Source organism: Oncorhynchus mykiss, chromosome 19 (genome assembly GCF_013265735.2).
Source record: "Oncorhynchus mykiss isolate Arlee chromosome 19, USDA_OmykA_1.1, whole genome shotgun sequence".
Lineage (NCBI taxonomy): Eukaryota > Metazoa > Chordata > Actinopteri > Salmoniformes > Salmonidae > Oncorhynchus > Oncorhynchus mykiss.
In genome coordinates, this window is record NC_048583.1 from 38,572,683 (window position 1) to 38,596,269 (window position 23,587).

The 23,587-nt window shown below is 40.5% G+C and overlaps 1 protein-coding gene across 1 annotated transcript in view; it reads left to right on the forward strand.

Annotated features, from left to right (window-relative positions):
* The first annotated feature begins 3,379 nt into the window (after positions 1–3,379).
* Positions 3,380–23,587, forward strand: part of LOC110497780 (nucleolar protein 10) — a 34,175-nt gene continuing 13,967 nt past the window's right edge. Inside the window, exons 1-14 of the mRNA XM_021574141.2 lie at positions 3,380–3,587; positions 3,941–3,986; positions 4,106–4,204; positions 7,271–7,348; positions 8,220–8,257; positions 8,358–8,494; positions 8,736–8,801; positions 11,764–11,824; positions 11,948–12,033; positions 12,122–12,200; positions 12,321–12,470; positions 16,652–16,718; positions 17,491–17,543; positions 19,061–19,187. Coding sequence (XP_021429816.1) covers positions 3,522–3,587; positions 3,941–3,986; positions 4,106–4,204; positions 7,271–7,348; positions 8,220–8,257; positions 8,358–8,494; positions 8,736–8,801; positions 11,764–11,824; positions 11,948–12,033; positions 12,122–12,200; positions 12,321–12,470; positions 16,652–16,718; positions 17,491–17,543; positions 19,061–19,187 — 1,153 coding nt within the window. The 5' untranslated portion in view covers positions 3,380–3,521. The remainder of the gene's footprint in view (positions 3,588–3,940; positions 3,987–4,105; positions 4,205–7,270; positions 7,349–8,219; positions 8,258–8,357; positions 8,495–8,735; positions 8,802–11,763; positions 11,825–11,947; positions 12,034–12,121; positions 12,201–12,320; positions 12,471–16,651; positions 16,719–17,490; positions 17,544–19,060; positions 19,188–23,587) is intronic.

Consider the following 23,587-nt stretch of genomic DNA (forward strand, 5'->3'; position numbering starts at 1 on the left):
CCTACCTTTACCACCTGGGGGCGGCCCGTCAGGAAGTCCAGGATACAGTTGTAGAGGGAGGTGTTTAGTCCCAGGGTCCTTAACTTATTGATGAGCTTTGAAGGCACTATGGGGTTGAACACTGAGCTCTAGTCAATGAATAGCATTCTCACATAGGTGTTCCTTTTGTCCTGGTGGGAAAGGGCAGTGTGGAGTGCAATAGAGATTGCATCATCTGTGGATCTGTTGGGGCGGTATAAAATTGGAGTGGGCCTAGGGTTTCTGGGATAATGGTGTTGATGTGAGCCATGACCAGCCTTTCAAAGCACTTCATGGCTACAGACGTGAGTGCTACGGGTCGGTAGTCGTTAAGGCAGGTTACCTTAGTGTTCTTGGGCACAGGCACTATGGTGGTTTGCTTAATACTTGTGGGTATTACAGACTCAGACAGAGAGAGGTTGAAAATGTCAGTGAAGACACTTGCCAGTTGGTCAGCGCATGCTCGCAGTACACGTCCTGGTAATCTGTCTGGCCCTGTGGCCTTGTGAATGTTGACCTGTCTAAATGTCTTACTCACATCCGCTGCGGAGAGCGTGATCGCACAGTCTTCCAGAACAGCTAGAGCTCTCATGCATGTTCAAGTGTTATTTGCCTCGCATCAAGCATAGAAGTAGTTTAGCTTGTCTTGTAGGCTTGTGTCACTGGGCAGCTCTCGGCTGTGCTTCCCAAATTTCTGACCAATTTGTTTGTAAAAAGCTATTTGCGGGCTAGAAAAAGGAACGCTGTTTTAAAATATACGGGTAAAATATATGTTTAAAATGCAGCCCATTAATCCAAGTCATTTTTGAACTGCAATAAACAAGCTATTTTCTCTGTAGTAATGGTGGAAACATAACGGTCATGAATTTGTGCTGTGTATTCTCTATTGCACTCAGAAGATGTGATACAGCCTATAATCTCAATATTCTCCCTGTGATGTTTTTCTAGGTCGCACAGCTAGATATCTATGAGCAATTTAGAGCAGACTGTAATGGCTTTTGTCAACTTCAGCTAGCTAGCTAGCAAATGTTAGCCAGCTATCTAGCTAGGTTAGCTAAGGAAACATGCAGTAATTCAACTTTGGCTAGCAATAAATATACTTATAAACAATGCAAGGTACTTTCCCATCAGCTGCTGAAAATATTCTTCCACTTCACAGCCGCTTCAAGAAGATAATTACTAAAATAGTCTGAGCTTCATGTGTCTCACCCGACAGCATGAATCTACATTAGGCATAAGCTATTACTGTAAAGAAATACAGTATGTTAGAGTCATTTTTACAGGAGGCTTCTGAATTGCAGTTAATAACAGTATTTTAAAAATAATTTTACCCATAATGTAGTGCAATGTACATGTAAAACACATTTATGGCATTGTACTGTGCATCCTACAGTGTTTTTCTGTTAAAATGACAGAAAAGTCTTACAGTAAACAGGGGAGCGTGATTAGTCTTCTGTTGTTCTCAATCATGATCAGTGTTTTTTACTCTCAGGTACAACCAGATATTGGGAGGTCATTATTTGCAGATGATGGGGCCTTATGGAAGAGGGGAAGAAATGTGCCATACATAGTCAGGAAGGTACAGGAAGCAATTGATGAGGTAGAGTGGTGGGCATTAATGTGGGGATTCAGGTTCTCTGTACAGAAAACTCAGACAGTGTGCTTTACCAGGAGGAAGGTGGGAGATGAGGTATGCATGAGGTTATCTGGGAGAAACTTGGAGAAGGTGGGGGCCTTCAGGTTCCTTGAGGTATACTTTGACACTGGACTGACCTGTGCGAACACATTGAGAGAAGGGTGGGAAAGTGTAAGAAGGTGATAAATGTGATGCGCTGTCTGGCAGGGAAGGAGTGGGGGGCTGGGCGTTCCTCATGGAGGACCATGTATGTTGCATTGATCCGATCTATAATAGACTATGGCAGTATAGCGTATGGTTCGACAGCCCGGACCTCATTGGAAAGGCTAGATGCCATACAGGGGCAAGGACTCAGAATATGTAGTGGGATGTTTCGGACGTCCCCAGTGGCTGCACTACAGGTGGAGATGGGGGATATGGCATTGAGATTAGGAGACAGCAGCTGGTAATTAATTATTAGGACAACCTACAGGGACATGGGGTGTCTCATCCTGCGAAAGGGATTTTACAAGCATGCTGGGAACATTAGGGGAGACAGAACACAAGCTTTGGGTGAGTAATACCCAGGTGAAGGAGATGGAACTGTATGGAAGGGAGTTTAGTCCAACGGTAGCTATTCCTGTAAATCCACCATGGCTACTCCCACTTCCAGTAGTTGATCTAGAAGTGTTGGAGAGACTACAGAAAGATAGGGAGAGTATTGATCCATCTGATTTTTTAAAGAGATGTCTGCATACTGTGTATCAGGATTTTGTGGAAGGACAGGATGTACTGGGAGGACAGGATGTACTGGGTCAGCATTTGTAGTACAGGAATTTGGGGTTGATGTCAGGAAACGTATTACAGATCATCTGGCTGTATATATACAGTGGAGCTGATGGCCATACTGTTGGCCTTGCAGTGGGTGGAGGAAGACAAGCCAGACAGAGTAGTTATTTGCTCTGATTAATGTGCAGTGTTAATGAGTCTCCAGTCCTTTAGCTCATGTAGCAGACAAGACCTGCTTTATGAGGTGCTACAAACCCATGGCAGAATTAGACAGATGGTTATACAGATGAGATTTACTTGGGTCCCGGCCCATGTGGGGGTTAGGGGGAACGAGGCAGTTGATGTACTGGTTAAACAATCACTTAGTAGTGGGGATGTTGATGTTGTAGTTTCAATGAGCAAGGCAGATACAAAAAGCCTGATATGGACAGTAATGGTGCAGAAAAGGCACGAGCAGTGGAATAGAGATACTAAGGGCAGGCATTTATTTAAAGTACAGAGGAAAGTGAGGGAGGACTGCAGAAAGGGACAGAAGAGAGGAGGCTATTTTTACAAGATCAATGGTGGGACACAGACAGTTGATTAAGACCTTAAATGTGACAGGAAAGCATTCAACATGAAAGTGTGATTATTGTCAGGAAACAGAGACTGTGGAGCATGTATTGCTACAGTGTGGGCAGTATCAGAGGGAAAGAGAGAGACTGATATCTAGTATGAGGGAGAAGGGGATACAGGAAATTAGTTTAAAGAGTATATTGAGAAGAAAGTCATTAGATATAGTCTAAAATATGTTTTTATCTTTTTTTAAGAGCAACAAGGCTGGCAGGATTTAGTTTCTCCCTGTCTCTGGCCCACACTCCAGTACAGTAGATGGCGGTAATGCACCATGACGTTGGATGCCAAACCTCCGCTAAACCCCACCGAAGAAAAAGAAGAAGGAACTCCATCTATTGTTTTTGGCTTCCACACGGACCTAAATAGTAAAGACCAACACTTCCTGTTGTTAGTGGCAACGTGGGGCATGCGTTTTTAATATTTAGAACTTACAATTATTGTACATTAGTGTTATGAGTGGAAAGTATATTTGACAGCCTCGACAATGCAGATATCCAGTGTGAATGATGTGAAGATTTATAATTTAAGCCACGGAAAGTCTCTACCAGAGGTAAGACACGTTTTCAAAAGTAGCTATCTAGCTAACTTTAGCTAGCAAGCAAGCTAATTTACAATACAATAAGCTAGTTAGCTACTGTTAATATATACTACTTTGATAACCGATTGAATCTCCAAAGTCAAGTCGTTTTTATTATTAGCTACTATAACGTCATTGCTTCTCGGTCTTGTCTTGAAGCACAGGCATGCCAAGCAACTAAGTTAACGTTAGCTAGCTGCATCCATGGCCAGTAAGCATGGAGGTTTATATTGCTGTGAAATTGGGTATGAGCTCACAAAGTAAACAGTAGCTTGTCATAATAACCAGAGTATGTGATAACACACGTCTCAATATTTGTTTCCCAGTGGCTTTCAGATCGAAAGAAAAGGGCTTTGCAAAATAAAGATGTTGGTGAGTATTCATTTTACTAATGTCAATGTCTTATAGGTATTTGTGTGCTGGCCAAGTTGTCAGACTGTATATTGATTGTCCTGTGCTCACGCGTCACCTCCCTAATGTATTTTTCTCAGACATCCAACGCAGGATCGAGCTCATCCAGGACTTTGAGATGCCCACAGTGTGCACCTCAATCAAAGTGTCAAGGGATGGGCAGTTTATTCTAGCAGCAGGTGAGGATTTGGCTTGCTGTCACTGTCAGATAAATTTGGCATATTAGTAGAGTAGAACAGTAAAGGATTGTAAGTAATTGCAGTGCTTTCCACTAGCGCTGGCTGTCGGCTATGCATCCAGTTGCACACTAATTTTCAGCGGGGAATTATGCCACCTAAATTAGGCTGTGTTTTTACATTTCGCAAGTCAAAAAAAAAAGTCTGCCCAGCATGATGTTCCTTCATCGTCTATATGAACCAATTTGCACGTCCCATATAATGTGGTAATTATGAGTCGAAATCCACTTAGCCTATTTTCTGGCACATTGATTTTTTTTGTTGTTGCGTGTTTTATGTACAGCCACGCAGTGCTAGTGCATGGGCTTACTGTGATGTGATTGACGAACAGCAAGCTCGACTAGTTTATAAATGGTGTTGAACTGACTGAGTAAAGTTGATCATATATCCATGGTATCACATCTGGACAAGTAAACTAAAGATATCGTTTGAATTTTCGATATGAAGTCCAGCAGGACTTGCCAGACAGTGACGTTATGTGGGTGACTCATCAGTAGGCTACCGAATCGCGTCGGTACGAGAGCCGTTCATTTGGCTCCTGGTTATCGGCAGATAAATTATGAAAACATTCCATGAAGATGGTGAATCCTCCTCATTGCAGAAACAATATGTAGGCTAGTGGAGTGATAGTCTCACTCTGTTCCAAAATATCATAAAAGATAACAGATTTAATTGTTTTAAAAACTAATGATACCTACATTGCATTCGGAAAGTATTCAGACCACTTTACTTTTTCTATGTTTTGTTACATTACAGCCATATTCTAAAATGTATAAAATAATTTCCTCCCCCTCATCAATTTGCAAATGCCTTATTTACATATGTATTCAGACCCTTTGCAATGAGACTCGAAATTGAGCTCATGTGCATCCTGTTTCCAATGATCATCCTTGAGAAGTTTCTACAACTTGATTAGAGTCCACCTGTGGTAAATTCAATTGATTGGACATGATTTGAAAAGGCACACATCTGTCTATATAAGGTCCCACAGTTGCCTGTGCATGTCAGAGCAAAAACCAAGCCGTGAGGTCAAAGGAATTGTCCTTCTATCTCAGAGACAGGATTGTGTTGAGGCACAGATCTGGGCATGGGTAGCAAAAAATGTCTCCCATCATTGAAGGTCCCCAAAAACACAGGAACATCCATTATTCTTAAATGGAAGAAGTTTGGAACCACCTAGACTCTTCCTAGAGCTGGCCACTGGGCCAAACGGAGGAGTAAGCATTTCAGGAGTGGCTTCAGGACAAGTCTCTGAATATCCTTGAGTGGCCCAGACAGATATCGGACTTGAACCCAATCGAACATCTCTGGAGACCTGAAAAAAGCTGTACTGCGACGCTCCCCATCCAACTTGACAGAGCTTGAGAGGATCTGGAGAGAAGAGTGGGAGAAACTCCCCAACTACAGGTGTGCCAAGCTTTTAGCGTCATACCCAAGAAGACTCAAGGCTGTAATTGCTTCAACATAGTACTCAGTAAAGGGTACTTATGTAAATGTAAATACTTATGTAAATGTGGCGCAGTGGTTAAGGGCGCTGTATTGCAGCGCCAGCTGTGCCATCAGAGTCCCTGGGTTCGCGCTCAGACTCTGTCGTAACCGGCCGCGACGGGGAGGTCCGTGGGGCGACGCACAATTGGCCTAGCGTCGTCCGGGTTAGGGAGGGATTGGTCGGTAGGGGTCTCATCGCGCACCAGCGACTCCTGTGACGGGCCGGGCGCAGTGCGCGCTAGCCAAGGTTGCCAGGTGCACGGTGTAGCCTCCGACACATTGGTGCGGTTGGCTTCCGGGTTGGATGCGCGCTGTGTTAAGAAGCAGTACGGCTGGTTGGGTTGTGTATCGGAGGACGCATGACATTCAACCTTCGTCTCTCCCGAGCCCGAACGGGAGTTGTAGCAATGAGACAAGATAGTAGCTACTACAACAATTGGATACCACGAAATTGGGGAGAAAAAGGGGTAAAATGTTAAAAAAGAAAAAAAGAAAACTTATGTAAATGTGATATTTAATTATTTTTTTTCTTAAAAAAATTGGCTGTTTTTCTTAGTCATTATGGGGTATGGTGTGTAGACTGATGGGGGGGGGGGGGGGGGACGATTGAATTAATTTTAGAAGGCTGTAACATAACAAAATGGGAAAAGTCAAGGGGTCTGAATACTTTCCGAATGCACTGTATATGATATTGATATAGGTCTACTGATTTCATCAAAGTGTATCAGAGACCATGGTTAACACCTGCTTCCTCCTTCGATCATACCTTTATTGCAGATATTTGTGGGTCAGTTGTTAAACAAGTCTTCTTTTTTTTTACTGAATTACATACTGCAATCAAAAGAGTTGCAAACAATTTAGCTGATGTCGATCTTCTCTTAACACATATGGACCCAGAACTTAATTGAGCACCTGTTCTGTTATTTTAGAGACCCATTTTTCCATTTGAAATTGCCCATCACACAATTTGTTTGATTCTATTATATTGAACCTTTAATACATGTTTCTAGGTAATTTGGGATATTTACTTAATTTTTATTTTTTAATAAAATACATAATTTGAAGAACAAACAATTGTGGCAATTCATAATTTGCAGTAAAATACTTTAATCTTGAAGACAGGTTAAATGTAAACCAATAAAAATTAATTGGTTTAATGTTCTCATACTTAAATGGTCCTGATCATCATGGTCCTGATCAGGCCTAGACGATATCCAAAAAAAATGAACGTTTCACTGAATCCATGCATTTTCAGTCATTTTAAATTGTAAACACAATACCACAACAACAAATGTTTCCAGTCTGGGAGGTAATCTCAATAAAGTATTCAATAATTTAGCTGTTTATTTTGGATGGAATGTGAATGTACCAGATGCCACCAAAATGGAGATGCAAAAAGTTCTTAACTCCAGCCCGGGGGATCTTAGCTGGATCATTGTTCTATTTGGCTGGCTTGTGCTTGTGGAAAACACTAATTGCTGTTATATATGAATTTGTCACTTTCTTTTAACATCCTTTCAGGCACATACAAACCCAGGATCCGATGCTATGACACGTATCAGTTGTCCTTGAAATTTGAACGGTGTCTGGATTCGGATGGTAAGTGATAGACCCAGTAGTTATATTGTTACATAATCGTAGGGTGATCGTTCTGCTTCTATGGTCGGCTGGAATTCTGACTTGCTATGGGAATCCCTGCAAGTATCCCTCCCTCCTTTTGTTGTGAAGTGAGTGACTGGTACATAGGAAGAGGATCCAGCTGTCTCAGTGATGGTGTCAGCTAGTCCTGACTCCACTAATGAAAGCTCGCAGGCCTGAACCAGTTACTCTGTCTTTAATATTTAACTACGGTGCAGCCAGACATATACATTTTCAAGCAAACACACACCTGCCTGGGGACCAGTCACTGAATTTCTAAGTACATCGTCTGGAATATGACAGTGTTTGATTCTCGAAAGGTACCTCTCAGGTCCTCTACAAGCTGGAATGTTGAATACAATTATATTTGAACTTACTCTGCCGGAAAGTAAAATATCCAGAGGAAAGTATTGTTTACCCAACTTGTTAGAGCACTTGTACTGAAGTAGACATTTCTGTCATCTGGCAAAACCATGTGGACCATGTGTTGGTCCCTTAACCAACCTGCAAGACTTTGGTTAGTATGCGTGGTTTGCGTATTAACTATTTCGACCAACACAATGGACAATTGGCAGATTAATTTGAAATATATATATATATTTTTACATTTGTGACAGACAAGGGACGTTTAGGATTTTTCTATGTATGGCGTTGTCTACATCATTTTAAGACATTGCCATGTTTTGTGACTAACACACACCCGACATACACAATTGCCATAATGTGATGGTCACCAATAAAGAAACCTTTTACATTGTACAAAATCCTTAACCAGTAGATATGATTTTTTCTTGTAGCTAGTTCTGAAAGTGTGTTTTTTTCCCCCTCACAGTTGTGGCCTTTGACATTCTGTCTGATGACTACTCGAAGGTAAGACAGACTTACTGTTACTTGGTTGTTTCCTGCAGTGGGGGTTATCTAAACTTTATCTTCTACAAGCAAATGTGACCTGATATTGTTGTTTGTGTAGTTGGTGTTTCTGCACTGTAACCGGTACGTGGAGTTCCACTCGCAGCATGGACACTACTACAAGACACGCATTCCCAAGTTTGGTAGGGACTTTGCCTACCACTACCCCTCCTGCGACCTCTACTTTGTTGGGGCAAGGTAAGGGTTAAAAGCCAAAGGAGGTGGATCATTCACTGTCTTGATTTCCTATGTATCATTAGACTTGTCTTTAACATCAAATCTACCTTACAGTGAAATGCTTACTTACGAGCCCTTAACCAACAATGCAGTACAAATAAGAAATAAAAGTAACACGTTATTAAAGAGCAGCAGTAAAATAAAGACAAGTTGAAGTTGTGTTAATGTTGACTGGGCACAGTAAGACTGAATCCTTTTTCAGCTCAGAGATATTCAGACTCAATCTGGAGCAAGGCAGGTTCCTCAACTCCCTTCAGACAGATGCTGTGTAAGTATACATCAACAATACATTATTTATGAAGCCAGCTGGGGCCGATTCCGCCACAGCATTGCGTGGAAATATTCTTGGTGTCACAGATTGTTCTGGCAATTCTCACATAACTTTATTGTGAGGAAGGATGTTTAACATGGTTTTCACAATTGTATCACCAACTTTTTTTCTTTAAAAAAATATATATTTCTGAAAGTGCCGATTTTAGGACCCTTTTATTCTTATAGATGCCTCCTGTAATACCCTATGATCCATGAACCGTACATGGTACAGACAACATCTTGATGTCATATACTCCTTATAGTGTGCTCTAAAATATGTCGTATGTTTATATTCTGAAATAGACATTTTCACATTAATTTATTCAACATATATTGAATATTCATAATATTCAAAATATTATGATTATTTAAAAAGTACATTTTTTTTAAAAGATTTTGCTTACTTTTTAGACATATTGTTTGGAACAATATACTCTTCAAACACATCACATTTCCAGAGTGGCCTCTGGTACTTTTGAATAAAGTAAAATGTCAATTTCTATCTATAAAATTGTTAATTTCTTCAAAAGCAGCAGAGAGCCCATTCTGGAATTATGTACAGTAGTTGAATGAGTGTATATTGTTTCAAACAATATGTCTTTACAAATAACAAAATCAAAGGGGGTACTTTTGAGATATTAAAAGTGCATTGTAATTTCCATAATGTTCATAAAATGTCCATAATATACCTGCAGTCATAGTGGAATAATAGTGTTTCACAGTATTACTTACACAGTGTTATGATTGGCTGTGATATTCACCTATTGATTTCTCCCGCCAGACTGGCTTCTGTTGTCGAAATGGGAAAGCTGTTTTGCCTTTGTGGCTGTGGAAACAAAGTAGAAATGGTTGTAATTTCTTTGTTGCTAAAAATCTGCACAATTCGTTCAATTTCAGTTTGGGAGAAAACAAGAACTGAATACTGTAGGGAATCATTGTACCATCTAAATCACTGTGAAATACAGTACCAGTCAAACGTTTGGACACACCTGCTCATTCAAGGGTTTTTCTTTATTTGGACTGTTTTTTACATTGTAGAATAATGAAATGAAATAACACATATGGAATCAAGAAGTATATTCTTCAAAGTAGCCACCCTTTGCCTTGATGACAGCTTTGTACACTCTTGGCATTCTCTCAACTAGCCTAATGAGGAATGCTTTTCCAACAGTCTTGAAGGAGTTCCCACATATGCTAAGCACTTGTTGGCTGCTTTTTCTTCGCTCTGCGGTCCAACTCATCCCAAACCATCTCAATTAGGTTGAGGTTGGGTGATTGTGGAGGCAAGGTCATCTGATGCAGCACTCCATCACTCATTCTTGATCAAATAGTCCTTACACAGCCTGGAAGTGTGTTTAGGGTCATTGTCCTGTTGAAAAACAAATGATAGTCCCACTAAGTGCAAACCAGATGGGATGGCATATTGCTGCAGAATGCTGTGGTAGCCATGCTGGCTAAGTGTGCCTTGAATACTAAATATATCACTGACAGTGTCACCAGAAAAGCACCAACGCACCACCACCTCCATGCTTCATGGTGGGAACCACACATGCGGAGATCATCCGTTAACCTACTCTACGTCTCACAGACACTGGTTGGAACCAAAAATCTCAAATTAATGTCCATTGCTTGTGTTTCTTGGCTCAAGCAAGTCTCTTCTTCGTATTGCTGTCCTTCAGTAGTGGTTTCTTTGCAGCAATTCGACCATGAAGGCCTGATTCACACAGTCTTCTCTGAACAGTTGATGTTGAGATGTGTCTGTTACTTGAACTCTGTGAAGGATTTATTTGGGCTGCAATATGAGTTGCAATTAACTCTAATGAACTTATCCTCTGCAGCAAAGGTAACTCTGGGTCTTCATTTCCTGTAGCGGTTCTCATGAGAACCAGTTTCATCATAGTGCTTGATGGTTTTTGCGACTGCACTTGGAACTTTCAAAGTTCTTGAGATTTTCCGGATTGACTAACCATGTCTTAACGTATTGATGGACTGTCATTTCTCTTTGCTTATTTGAGCTGTTCTTACCATAATATGGACTTGGTATTTTACCAAATCTTCTGTATACCACCCCTACCTTGTCACAACACAACTGATTGGCTCAAATACATGAATTAAGAAGGAAAGAAATTCCACAAATTAACTTTTAACAAGGCACACCTGTTAATTTAAATGCATTCCAGGTGACTATCTAATGAAGCTGGTTGAGAGAATGCCAAGAGTGTGCAAAGCTGTCATCAAGGCAAAGGGTGGCTACTTTGAAGTATCTCTAATATAAAATATATTTTGATTTAACACTTTTTTGGTTACTACATAATTCCATATATGTTATTTTATAGGTTTTGATGTCTTTACTATTATTGTACAGTGTATAAAATAGTTTAACATGTTACAGTGAAATGGGTGCAGGGAAGGGGGATATTTGTTTTGAATGCAGCCAGTGTTCTTGCAATTCACCTAGCTTCCACATAGAGGAGAAATTATGTTTAGTACCTTTTTTAATATTAATAGTTTTAATGTTGAGTAAATTCATGTGTGAAATTGTATTTCAGAATTTAGGGATACTCCCTATTTTAGAGGACACTATGAGGATAATGACAATAAGGTGTTGTCTGTATCATGTACTGTTCACGGATCATTGGGTCTTACAGGTTGCATCTAAAGGTCTTAAAAAGGGCTGTATATTGGCAACTTTCATCGTGAGTTTCCAAAAAATGGTTTGTTACAAATTTTTTAAAGCATATCAAGTGTATATGTGAGAGTTGCCAAAACAATCCGAGATACATTTTTTGTTGTTGTTGTGCCATGCTGACACAGAATCGCCCCTGTGCATTACGATACAGTAAATACAGTCACTACAAAACTTGTCAGTATGCATATGGTGTGATCATGTCTCTTTTTGCCATTTCTCTGACTGACAGGGAGCACAATGTGTGTGACATCAATCCTGTCCATCAACTGTTAGCTTCAGGAACAGCCGAGGTGGGTGGACCCTATGTGCATATAATGAGTGAATGGATCGGACATAACCTGAACCCTATTGACATAATTTTGTGTGTGTGCCTGTGTGTGTCTAACCATGTTCCCTGTGTTGTTGGTGGCTAGGGGAAAGTGGAGTGCTGGGACCCTCGTGTACGAAGTCGGGTGGGGATGCTAGACTGTGCCTTGAGCAGCGTCACAGAGGGAACAGAGTAAGTACAGCACTAGAACATGAACAGTTACATGTATTTAGAAAAACGCCATCGTTCAAATCCATGATTTGGATGTGTTTGTCTTTAGAGTGGAGGGCTTGCCATCAGTCAGCGCACTCAAGTTTAATGGCTCTCTCACCATGGCTGTGGGAACGAGCACTGGGCAGGTATGAACTTTTACAATGGCGTCTTGTGTGTCCTAATAGCTGGGATAATGCAGAAAACTGCCTAAATGTTCCCCTCCCAACAAGTTTCCCCATTGACGATCTGTCTGCCTGATACTGTAGGTCCTAATCTATGACCTGCGCTCTAGCCGCCCCCTGCTGGTAAAAGACCATTACTACGGCCTTCCTATCAAGTCTGTCAACTTCCAGGACCACCTAGACCTAGTTCTGACTGCGGACTCCAAGATCATCAAGATCTGGAACAAAGACACGGTAAATGTTTATGAATGTTGAAAATATATTTGATTTGTGTTTTGGGAAACCAGACATCAACCAGGTTTCCATCCAACTTTGAAATTATTATTATTATTTTGAATTACCCCCTTGTTTCTCCACAATTTTGTGAATACAATCTTGTCTCATCGCTGCAACTCCCCAACGGGCTCAGGAGAGGCGGAGGTCGAGTCATATGAAACATGACCCACCCGCTCGCTTAACCCAGAAGCCAGCTGCACCAATGTGTTGGAGGAAACACGTTAATCTGCCCGCCACTAGGAGTCGCTAAAGCACGATGAGCCAAGTAAAGCCCCCCCTGGCCAAACCCTCCCCTAACCCGGATGACGCTGAGCCAATTTTGTGCCACCCTATGGGACTCCCGGTCACGGCCTCGGATCGAACCCCAGGCTGTAGTGACGCCGCAACCCTGCGATGCAGTGCCTTAGATTGCTGCGCCACTCGGCGGGGCACTATCCAATTTATTTTTTGCGAGTAAAGTACATGTCGGATAAAAAATGGCATAACAGGCCTAATGGAAACAACACATTTGTCGGTTACGTTTCCAAATGTCATCAAAACAAAATTCACTAGACAATGTGAGATCTTTTTGTGTCGGTAAAATTAAAGTTAAACTGACAGTGTTTTAGCAACATGACATTTTAAAATCTGTTCATATACACCCCAAGGAAGAATGACAGTTAAAAAAAAAAAAAAAAATACATTTTCTGACAATGTTTTGGAGTGATATATAGTAAGGCATTTGAAAGTTCAATAGCCATAGCCAATCCAAGCTACAGTAGGCTTATATGCAAATAAGCCATTTGCCACACGGGCTTGCCATCATTCACTTTGAACCAGACTGTGTGTTTACAGGCAGTTGAAACAGCGGAACTTTAGATCATTAGAATGCATTCGCCAAAAGCCACAAAATACACCTGAATTTATGTTTTATGTAAATACCACAGGAGTCCTCTTACATTTGGAAACTTCAGTCCTACTGATATTAACAACCATGAAAGGTAGGCCATCTCTCCCTCAGTTGCCTATACATGTGAACAACAACAAGATCAACAACTAATGCTTGCCAGAATGAGAATCTAATGAGGGAACATTAGATAACCCCTCTCAAACTTTTTAAGCTAGTTGGCAGTCAGAATTGCACTGAAACGATAGGGAATAGTAGCCTGCTCGTTCTTCTGCAGCTTGCCTGCCAATGCATGCTTTTTCCAACCCACATTTGAACAACTGAATAGGAACTTGCTTGCCAGCCTGCCAAATACGTTTGATTGACATCTAAAAGATATGTTAACTGTGGATCAAATCAAATTTTATTAGTCACATGCGCCGAATACAACAGGTGAAATGCTTACTTACGAGCCCCTCACCGACAGTTAATAGTCGTTCAAGTTCAGAATAGCAAAGCGATTCACATTTCTTGCTAGCTAACCAAATGACCCCTGCATCTCTAGCTGTAGCCACCAAAAAACAATATAAGGGGGAAGAGTCGGTCACTCATCCACTCCTCCAATGACATGACATCCTCCCAGCAGCTAGCTAACATTAGGCTCCGTGTTTTTAGCTTGCTAAATAAATAGCTAGTTGCATAAATAGACACGCCTATCCCAGTGGAGTCAAACTCAATCAGCGCATGGGCAATATTGAAAAAACACAATGAATTCACGGGCCAGACATACAAAAAAGTACAACTGCGATCCAAACTGGCCATTGTTTTATTTGAAAAAATATGGCCCTTTATAATGCTCACGTATGTACATAGAATGTTGTATATAGCGTTTGAACAAATAAGAGAGAAATATTTGTCCAGACTCTGCTGTTATGCTTGCAGATGTGAATAATTCCAAGTAACAGAAATGTAGCTATAGGTTTGTTGTAACATTTAAACTTAAAACATGTGTGACTTTTTTGTTGTTGCTGTAGACTCATTTATACTCGCTTTTGTGTCCTATTTGGGCCGCGGGCCCTGTGATCATTGCCCTTGCTAGTTCGATTTTTTTTTTTTACATTCCCAACCTTAGTTACAGTCCAGCAAACAATGTACCAGGCCAGCAGGGATTTACAACCTGATAGCTATATTTTCTTGGACTACCAAGAAATGTATTGGTGAATTACATTAATCATGCATTGAACTGCATCCATCTATTCTGCCAACAATTCCTTAATTAATGTATGTCATGTAATTTTTAGTCAACTAGAACCTATTTTTAAAACCTCTTATGAAGTTGGTTTTGAAGCATAAACTGGGAATTTGATATTTTTTTACTGATTTTATAATGATTGTCTGTTTGTTTCATATCTGCAAAGTAGTTAAACCACTGTCAGTTCCACTTGAATTATGCGAGAAATGGTGGTGTAAACGCCTTTATGCACAAATATTTATATAATAATAATCATATCGATGTAAACCTGGAGTCACGCAATATGTTGTGTGGTCCTCCACTACGACTCTAGTAAGCATGCTGTTTATTAGGCTACAGATTAACAACATTTTGAACTTCACAGGGTGGTGAAAATTCACGCTTCTTTCCAGTTAACATTGAGTCTTATTCTGGTGACATGATGCTAAGCTGCAGTTTGACTAATCAAAATGGTCTATGTTTTTTTTGTCCATAATAATGTCATCGTGTAGGCTATACCCGCACTGTATCTGAGAGCTGTTGGGTAGAGCGCACATGCCAAGACCACAGTGGGCACATTTGCTATATAACTGACAAAACCATCAGTAGAGTTGAAAATGCAATGGAAACCCATTTAACTTGTATTTTTTATTCGATACATGGGAATTTAACCACTGAAGTTATTTTTATGTGCACTACGTTATCATGCACACGCTTTTATCTGCAACAAGTCTGTTTTGAAGGAAACACCCCTCTGGTGGGAAAATGCACATATTGCTTTTATGCCAATTTTAGAATATAATATATAATAAACTATTTCCGGTATGGCGACCGTGAGGTAGTAAGGTAAAGGTGATCCGCTTGGAATTCCCTTTTTTATTAAAAAAAAAATGTGCCTCTTAAATTTTAAAGAACTCGACTCAAAAGTCAAGAAATAACAAACATCATGTTGGCATACTCATTGTTACGGCAAATACTATATCGAGAAATAAAAACAAACACAGTGAAACAACGCAGTCATGGACCAAGTAGCTGATGACTCAACTAAAGTGAGTTTAGAGACACTACTAACAGAAAAAGATGAAGAAAATATCAGATCTAAACTGATATGACTGAACTGGGCAAACGTATGAAGGAGGCCGAAACCGGGTTAATTCTAGCAATAATTGCATGAGAGAAACTCTAGAAAACCGTGGATGAACAAAAAAACAATCCTTACGGGCCTTACTGACAACGTAAACGGGATGGACGACTTCAGTCACCGCTCAAATCTTTGTTTGGTAAATTTCCCCGGTAGCTGTGGAACAACCGGAATGGAAGAATTCCTGGAAAATGTAATACCACACAACTACTGGGCCAGGAGAACGTCACACGGGCTCCCACAATTGAATAAGCACATTCGAACAGGCTGCCCAGGAGGGGACACCAGCAGCAAACCAAGGGGCATCATAGCAAAGTTACTTAACTATAGGGACAAAGATAAAGTTCTATGACTGGCCATCCAAGCCTGGAAGTTGGTTGTCGGACCTTTGATGTATGAGGACCAACGGATCTACAGTACACCAACATGAGCAGAGACCTCTACATGAAGAGCAGAGAAATTGACACCATAAGGAAAAAGCTATGGGGGAAAAATAATCCTGTTCCCTTTGATGTACCCTGCACAACTACTGGTCAAATGGAAGGAAAGAAACATCACACTGAAATTAGCTAAATAAGTTACCAGATTTCTGGATAACCTGGACAAGGAGAACGGTGGAAATGGCCGTGATCTGTTTGTTTTAAGTAACAAACTGACAAGTGAACAAGACAACATGGTGATTGCTATGATCTCTAGACAATTATTTTTGAATGATCAAGAGCCAATAGGCTATAAAGGCTTGAGTGGGTGCGAAGAATTGAAATGGCCCATATGTGGGAAAAGCATTTTTTATGGTAAAAATGTCCGTGTCATTGTACACTTGGTTGATGAAAGAGAGACCACTAACTATCACAGTGCTATAACAGATATTCTAACCATATCTTTGGTCTGTTTTACCCCAGGGAAAAGTGTTCTCCTCCATTGAGCCCCAGACGAACATCAACGACGTGTGCATCTATCCTGGTTCTGGTGAGAATCACCTCAGAAAGACTGGTCCATTCTATGAGTAATGAGACAGATACACTAAACATTGCTTCTGTACCGATTTTAACTTGGAGGGTTGACCTACACTTCAGGCACTCTTATCTGCTTCGTAGTCATTTACCAGAATGCTCAACTACCACTAGATGGTGCCAAGTGACCTCATCAACAAGTCCTAAACATTTCTGCACCAAGGATATGCTTCTTTGTGAGATGGCTTGGACTTTGCTTTTGAAATAAGACTGCAACTCTATCCATTGACAGCTTCTCTACCAGCAATTATGCCTAATTACAGCAATGTTTACTGAGCACTTGAGTTAAACTGTTTAAGACGCTCATTCATGATGTAATTGCTGTAATTTCACATAAATAGCAAATCCGCACAACCATTTGCATGGATGATTTGTTGTCAAAGGAAGATGAAGATGGGAGCAAGCCAGGCTTTTGTCAGTAATGGTTACATGCATTTTAACATTTAAAAATCCAACAAGGGTTTTGCTATTTCCTATTTGACTAGTCTACTGCCTGCAAACCTACTATAGTCACCCTATGTTTATGTGGGCTCTACTTTCTGCATGTTCATGCAGTTAGGCTTGTAACTAGAGTCAAACAAAACCAGCAGACAATGAGCCTTTTTGTACAGTTCTGCATAACCTTAGTTTATAGCAATGCTAACTTCAGTATGGGGAAAAGGATCTGGTTGTTTCGTTAGCTCATCTCACTCATCCACATCTTTTCTTTTTCTCTCCTAACTTCACAGGTATGCTCTTCACTGCCAATGAAGACCCTAAGATGAATACATTCTATATCCCTGTGAGTTCTACCACCCTTGCACTCCCTCAGGCCCATTTGACAGTTGGGTTTAACTGCTAGTTTTACATGCCTCGGTGTGCATGATTGGTTTGAAAGGTACATTTTCCCATGAGATAGAGTTACTCCATGGTGTGAATTGAAACCAAACCGACCAAGGCAGTATAGAGAAGGCACGAAAGGACGATCTCTGTTTTGAGGTCTTGAGTTTTTGAGACATTCATTTGTTCAGTTTAGTGTTTACGGCATCCCCATTTGGCTTGTGTTTTATGGTCTGCAAAAAACACTAAAGGGCATTATTCATGGAAAACCTCCCACTGGGTTTTACCTAGAAAGTACCCTTGTTGGAACGGGAATGTTCTTCAGCAACAGGTGGCCTTGTGCCTACCCCTATACCAGCTTTTCAGTTCTTATAGGAAAAGTGTTTGTACATTGTTAAAAAAAACGTGTAAAATATATATATATATATATATATATATATATATATATATATATATATATATATATATATATATATATATAGTCTCGTTAGGAAGTTAATGTGTGTGTTTCTACGGTGAAGTAGTCTTTCTAGGAAGTTGAGGTGTGTGTAATGTAATGTAGTCTCTGTATAGAAAGATCATGTGGTAACCCTGACGCGATTAGTTTCTGGTCCCATTCATTAACCACTGATTAGATCATTGTGATGATGAGATACAGAAAACAAGGTCTTAAATAGCGTGTGTTTGGGGCTACAAAGAGCGTATACTGAACTTAGGAAATATTGCTTTCATCTGTTAACAGCAAACACATTCTATTTTTGGTTATTGGAGTTTTGGAATACTTCTGCAGAAAATGGAAGGCCGATATCAAACATTCACATAGCAGTGCTCAAACTGCTCTGAATAAATAGCTACATTTTTCACTCAGGTATGATATGAACATCAATGGTAACTTCAAATATAACACAACGTTGTCACCTTGTTTGGTTTACTCATCTAATCTATCATTCATGAATTTGAGGCAGGCATATGATTCCAATTGCAGAGAGCTCCTTTCTCCCTGGTTTTTCAACTGGTGTACAAAGGCCTCCCTAGATGCCTACATTACAGTAGGGCAAAGTTTGGAAGTTAACATTAGCCATTTGCTCTTCAATGATTACACTGAGGAAGGGGACATTACGTAGACTTTGAACTCTGATTTGATAGGACAGAACTCAGTTTGGATTGAACCCAGTGGCATTAAATTATCTTACGATGATGGGGTGATTTCAATCTGATAAGACTCATTCAATCCTTGTCGACTCATCCTCAGAGCCCTGAGAGGATTGGATAGGTGCAAGCAACATGGCAGAAACTACACCTAGCCAACAGGAATGTTGCCAACACCTACTTCCCTTACCAGCCCACAGCGTAGTGAAAAGAGAGAAATATATTGAATTAGAATTCTTAAATGTTCCTTGTTCTTCATTCCTTTTCCCTCCTTCACTACATCCCTTGTTCTTTTCTCTCCTTCCTCCCCTCCATGTTGTCCCTGTGTAGGCACTGGGACCTGCTCCTCGCTGGTGCTCCTTCCTGGACAACCTGACAGAGGAGCTGGAGGAGAGCCCTGAGAGTACCGTCTACGATGACTACAAGTTTGTCACCCGCAAGGACCTGGAGAACCTGGGTGAGAGTAGGGCTGTTAAGTGTAGAGGTTGACCGATTATGAGTTTTCAACGCCGATACCGATTATTGGAGAACCAAAAAAAAGCTGATACCGATTAATCTGACGATTAATTTTTTAAAATTTTTTAAATGTATTTGTAATAATGACAATTACAACAATACTGAATTAACACTTATTTTAACTTAATATAATACATCAATAAAATCTATTTAGCCTCAAATAAATAATGAAACATGTTCAATTTGATTTAAATAATGCAAAAACAAAGTGTTGGAGAAGAAAGTAAAAGTGCAATATGTGCCATGTAAGAAAGCTAACGTTCCTTGCTCAGAACATGAGAACATATGAAAGCTGGTAGTTCCTTTTAACATGAGTCTTCAATATTCCCAGGTAAGAAGTTTTAGGTTGTAGTTGTTATAGGAATTATAGGACTATTTCTCTCTCTACCATTTGTATTTCATATACCTTTGACTATTGGATATTCTTATAGGCACTTTAGTATTGCCGGTGTAACAGTATAGCGTCCGTCCCTCTCCTCGCCCCTACCTGGGCTCGAACCAGGAACACATCGACAACAGCCACCCTCGAAGCAGCGTTACCTATGCAGAGCAAGGGGAACAACTACTCCAAGTCTCAGAGCGAGTGACGTTTGAAACGCTATTAGCGCGCACCCTGCTAACTAGCTAGCCATTTCACATCGGTTACACCAGCCTAATCTCGGAAGTTGATAGGCTTGAAGTCATAAACAGAGCAATGCTTGAAGCATTGCGAAAAACTGCTGGCAAAATGCACGAAAGTGCTGTTTGAATGAATGCTTACGAGCCTGCTGGTGCCTACCACCGCTCAGTCAGACTGCTCAATCAAATCATAGACTTAATTATAACATAATAACACACAGAAATACAAGCCGTAGGTCATTAATATGGTCGAATCCGGAAACTATCATCTCGAGGGAAAAAAAAAGTTTATTCTTTCAGTGAAATACGGAACCTTTCCGTATTTTATCTAACGGGTGGCATCCGGCATTGAAAATAAGAATGTGTTCTTAACTGACTTGCCTAGTTAAATAAAGGTGTAAAAAAAATCGGTCGTCCAAAAATACAGATTTCCGATTGTTATGAGAACTTGAAATCGGCCCTAATTAATCGGTCTACCTCTAGTTAAGTGCATAGAATACATGTATTTTCCCCCAGCCCCTGCTTCGAGACTGATGCATGATAATGGTCCATTCTAAATCCAAACAAATTTCACACACATTATTTGGTATATGTAAAGATAAGATCATATCAAGAATAGTCTGATGGGTGACAATATTAGATTATCAGTTGTGAATGATATATTATCACTTGTGAATAATGCTCAGTTTGTGTGCAGTAAGGCAAGAAACGGCACGTGCCTTTTCCCCCGACTTTTAAAAATAATAATCGCACACCTCATGTAGCCTAGCCCATAGGCCTATATGTTTTGATACGGTTTGTATCACAACTAAAGTGGCCAAATATCTTCTTAAAATTATGTACATTAATCCGCTTTACCAAGGGGTGTAGAGCCTAATTAGCATACAAACTCAACGTGAGTTTCAAGTTTGGGGAAGATTATTTTCACCATAAAAATGCTTCTTTATAATTAAAGCATTACATGCATAATCACATTTGCAGTCAGTTTTGAGAATGGTGTTTTCCCGCTAATAGATTGCATTTTGGAACATTCACGCTTATAATATAATGTGAAGAAATAGCCTAATTGTTCACTTTTTAAGCTAAACGTATTGATTTGTTGCGTCAGCCCTGTTTTTAGAAGGATTTTGATTCTAGTGGTTGAATTAATTTGGGATCTATCATGTCCCACAACTATCCAAGACTATGTTTGAATATTTATTTCTCACACACAATAGAAAAGTCAACTTTTGTACTATGGGGGATAGTAGATTGACATAAGCTAGTGTTTTTGCTGTTTGTTAAGCCTACTCATCTTGTTGGCTGACGAAAAGTAAATGTGGACAGTTTTTCCAACATCTTCAATATGCGCCTCAGAATTCAATAAGGACACACGCAGTTGCTTCTCCGATGTGTCTGTCTTCACTTGTAGCCTGTGAGAAGGACCCAGTTTGAGGTCCTGAGTGCTCTGGAGCAGCTTTTCATCAAGGATCTCTCTGTACTTTGCTCCGTTCATCTTTCCCTTAATCCTGACTATTCTCCCAGTCCCTGCCGCTGAAAAACATCCCCACAGCATGACCCTGCCACTACCATGCTTCACTGTAGGGACGGTGCCAGGTTTCTTCCAGGCGTGATGCTTGGCATTCAGGCCAAAGAGTTCAATCTTGGTTTCATCAGACCAGAGAATCTTGTTTCTCATGGTCTGAGAGTCCTTTAGGTGCCTTTTGGCAAACTCCAAGCGGGCTGTCATGTGCCTTTTACTGTGGGGTGGCTTCCGTCTTGCCACTTTACCATTGTTAAGGCCTGTTTGTTGGAGTGCTGCAGAGATGGTTGTCCTTCTGGAAGGTTCTCCCATCTCCACAGAGGAACTCTGGATCTCTGTCAGAGTGACCATTAGGTTCTTGGTCACCTCCATGACTAAGGCCCTTCTCCCCTGATTGCTCAGTTTGGCTGGGCGGCTAGCTCTAGGAAGAGTCTGGGTGGTTCCAAACTTCTTCCATTTAAGAATCATGGAGGCCACTGTGTTCTTGTGGACCTTCAATGCTGCAGAATTATTTTTGTACCCTTCCCAAGCTCTGTGCCTCGACACAATCCTGTCTGAGTTCTACGGACAATTCCTTTGACCTATTTCTGTTCTTATTTTTAAAACATTTGCAAACATTTCTAAAAAAACATGTTTTGTTTTTATTAGGTATTGTGTGTAGATGTATATGAAATATATATATATGAATACATTTTCGAATAAGGCTGTAACATAACAAAATGTGGAAAGAGTTTAGGTGTCCGAATACTTTCTGAATGCACTGTGTCTGAGAGAGCCATATGAGTGAGAGATTCTTCGGAGCATGCGGCCTGGAGAAGGGTATTATTATATTCAGCCCACAGGCACAACGACCACTGGCTGTAAAAGGCATGGATTTTTTTAGGGGGTATTACGGCCACACAAAGGGGATGCTGCCGGGAAATTTGAGGCATTATCAAGTGCTTGTCAAATTATGAATGAGAAACTGATGAAGTGTGTGCACCCTGCGCAAAAGATAAAGCAGAGCCTTTCATGCGAATTGTTTCAACTCATCATTATTCACATCATGCAGCCTTATAATGTATTAAAAACGTATAGCCTAATGTTTGTATCACAACTAAGATTGCATAAATAACTCTAAATTAAGCATATAGGAGGACCTGTTTCTTTGTTAACCGCTCAACACAGACTAGCACAGACTAGCTGCATATGCGCACTCCCTCAAATCGTTTGGGTTATTCAGCTATGTTCAATTGTATTCTTCATACTGTAAAATAATGCGACGGAATTCTAAGCAAGTCTTGTCTGCTAAATGAAGTATGGCCCACAGCCATATTGCATAGCCAGATCAGGACCTAACATAAGGACAACTCAAGAGTATGCTATTTTGTTCTTCTGAAATAGACTACATTTTCATCATATCATGTTTCTTTAGACCTGTCTACAATAAATAATGGATTTATTGTCAAGGTGTAGGCTATATTACAGGGATTTATTAGACTTTTTTAAATTTAGATTTTTCAAAGGTCTGCATCAGTGTCTTGTAGGCTGTGCATGGAAGCCAGGAGATGTTAAATGTGTTTGTTAATTAATGGTCAATTACCGTGAGGCCGGCAGTTATTTTCTTGACAATCACCAGCTGACAAAATGTCACTACCGCCCCAGCCCTAGGTGAGAGGGGGGTAGAGATTTGTTTCTCTTAAGATCTCCAGAAATACAAGTGCCTATTGAATTGAGCATTCAAGTTATTTTAGGCCTACAGGTCCTAGGGAAACTTCCAGGGCTGTCTACACTACACTTGCCATTCAGTGGAGACCATTTTGAATTTAGGCATATTGAGGCAACACAAAGGCCCGGTTTACAAGTCCCTCCTAAAAATGAACGGTAGGGGAAACACTGTCGGAATGGAGAGAGAAATTAAGAGATGGAATAAGGGATAGTGAGAGATAAAGGGGTGGCGAACAGAAGGGTTGAAAGAACAGAAGAATGCTTGGGTTAGCACTAAAGAGATCAAATGACAAAGACGAGAAATTCAGTTGGTTGGGGAGGAATAAAAGGAGGGGGAGACGGAGAGAGGGAGGGTGATAGAGTGGGAGGGTGAGAGAGGGCAGGAGGGAGGGGTGGAGTAGATTAGGGGGGAAGGGGAGTTCAGTTCACTGCAGCTGTGAAATGTCCTTGTTATGTAACAGACAGGCTGCCAGAAGGATAGTGAGATTTCTGGG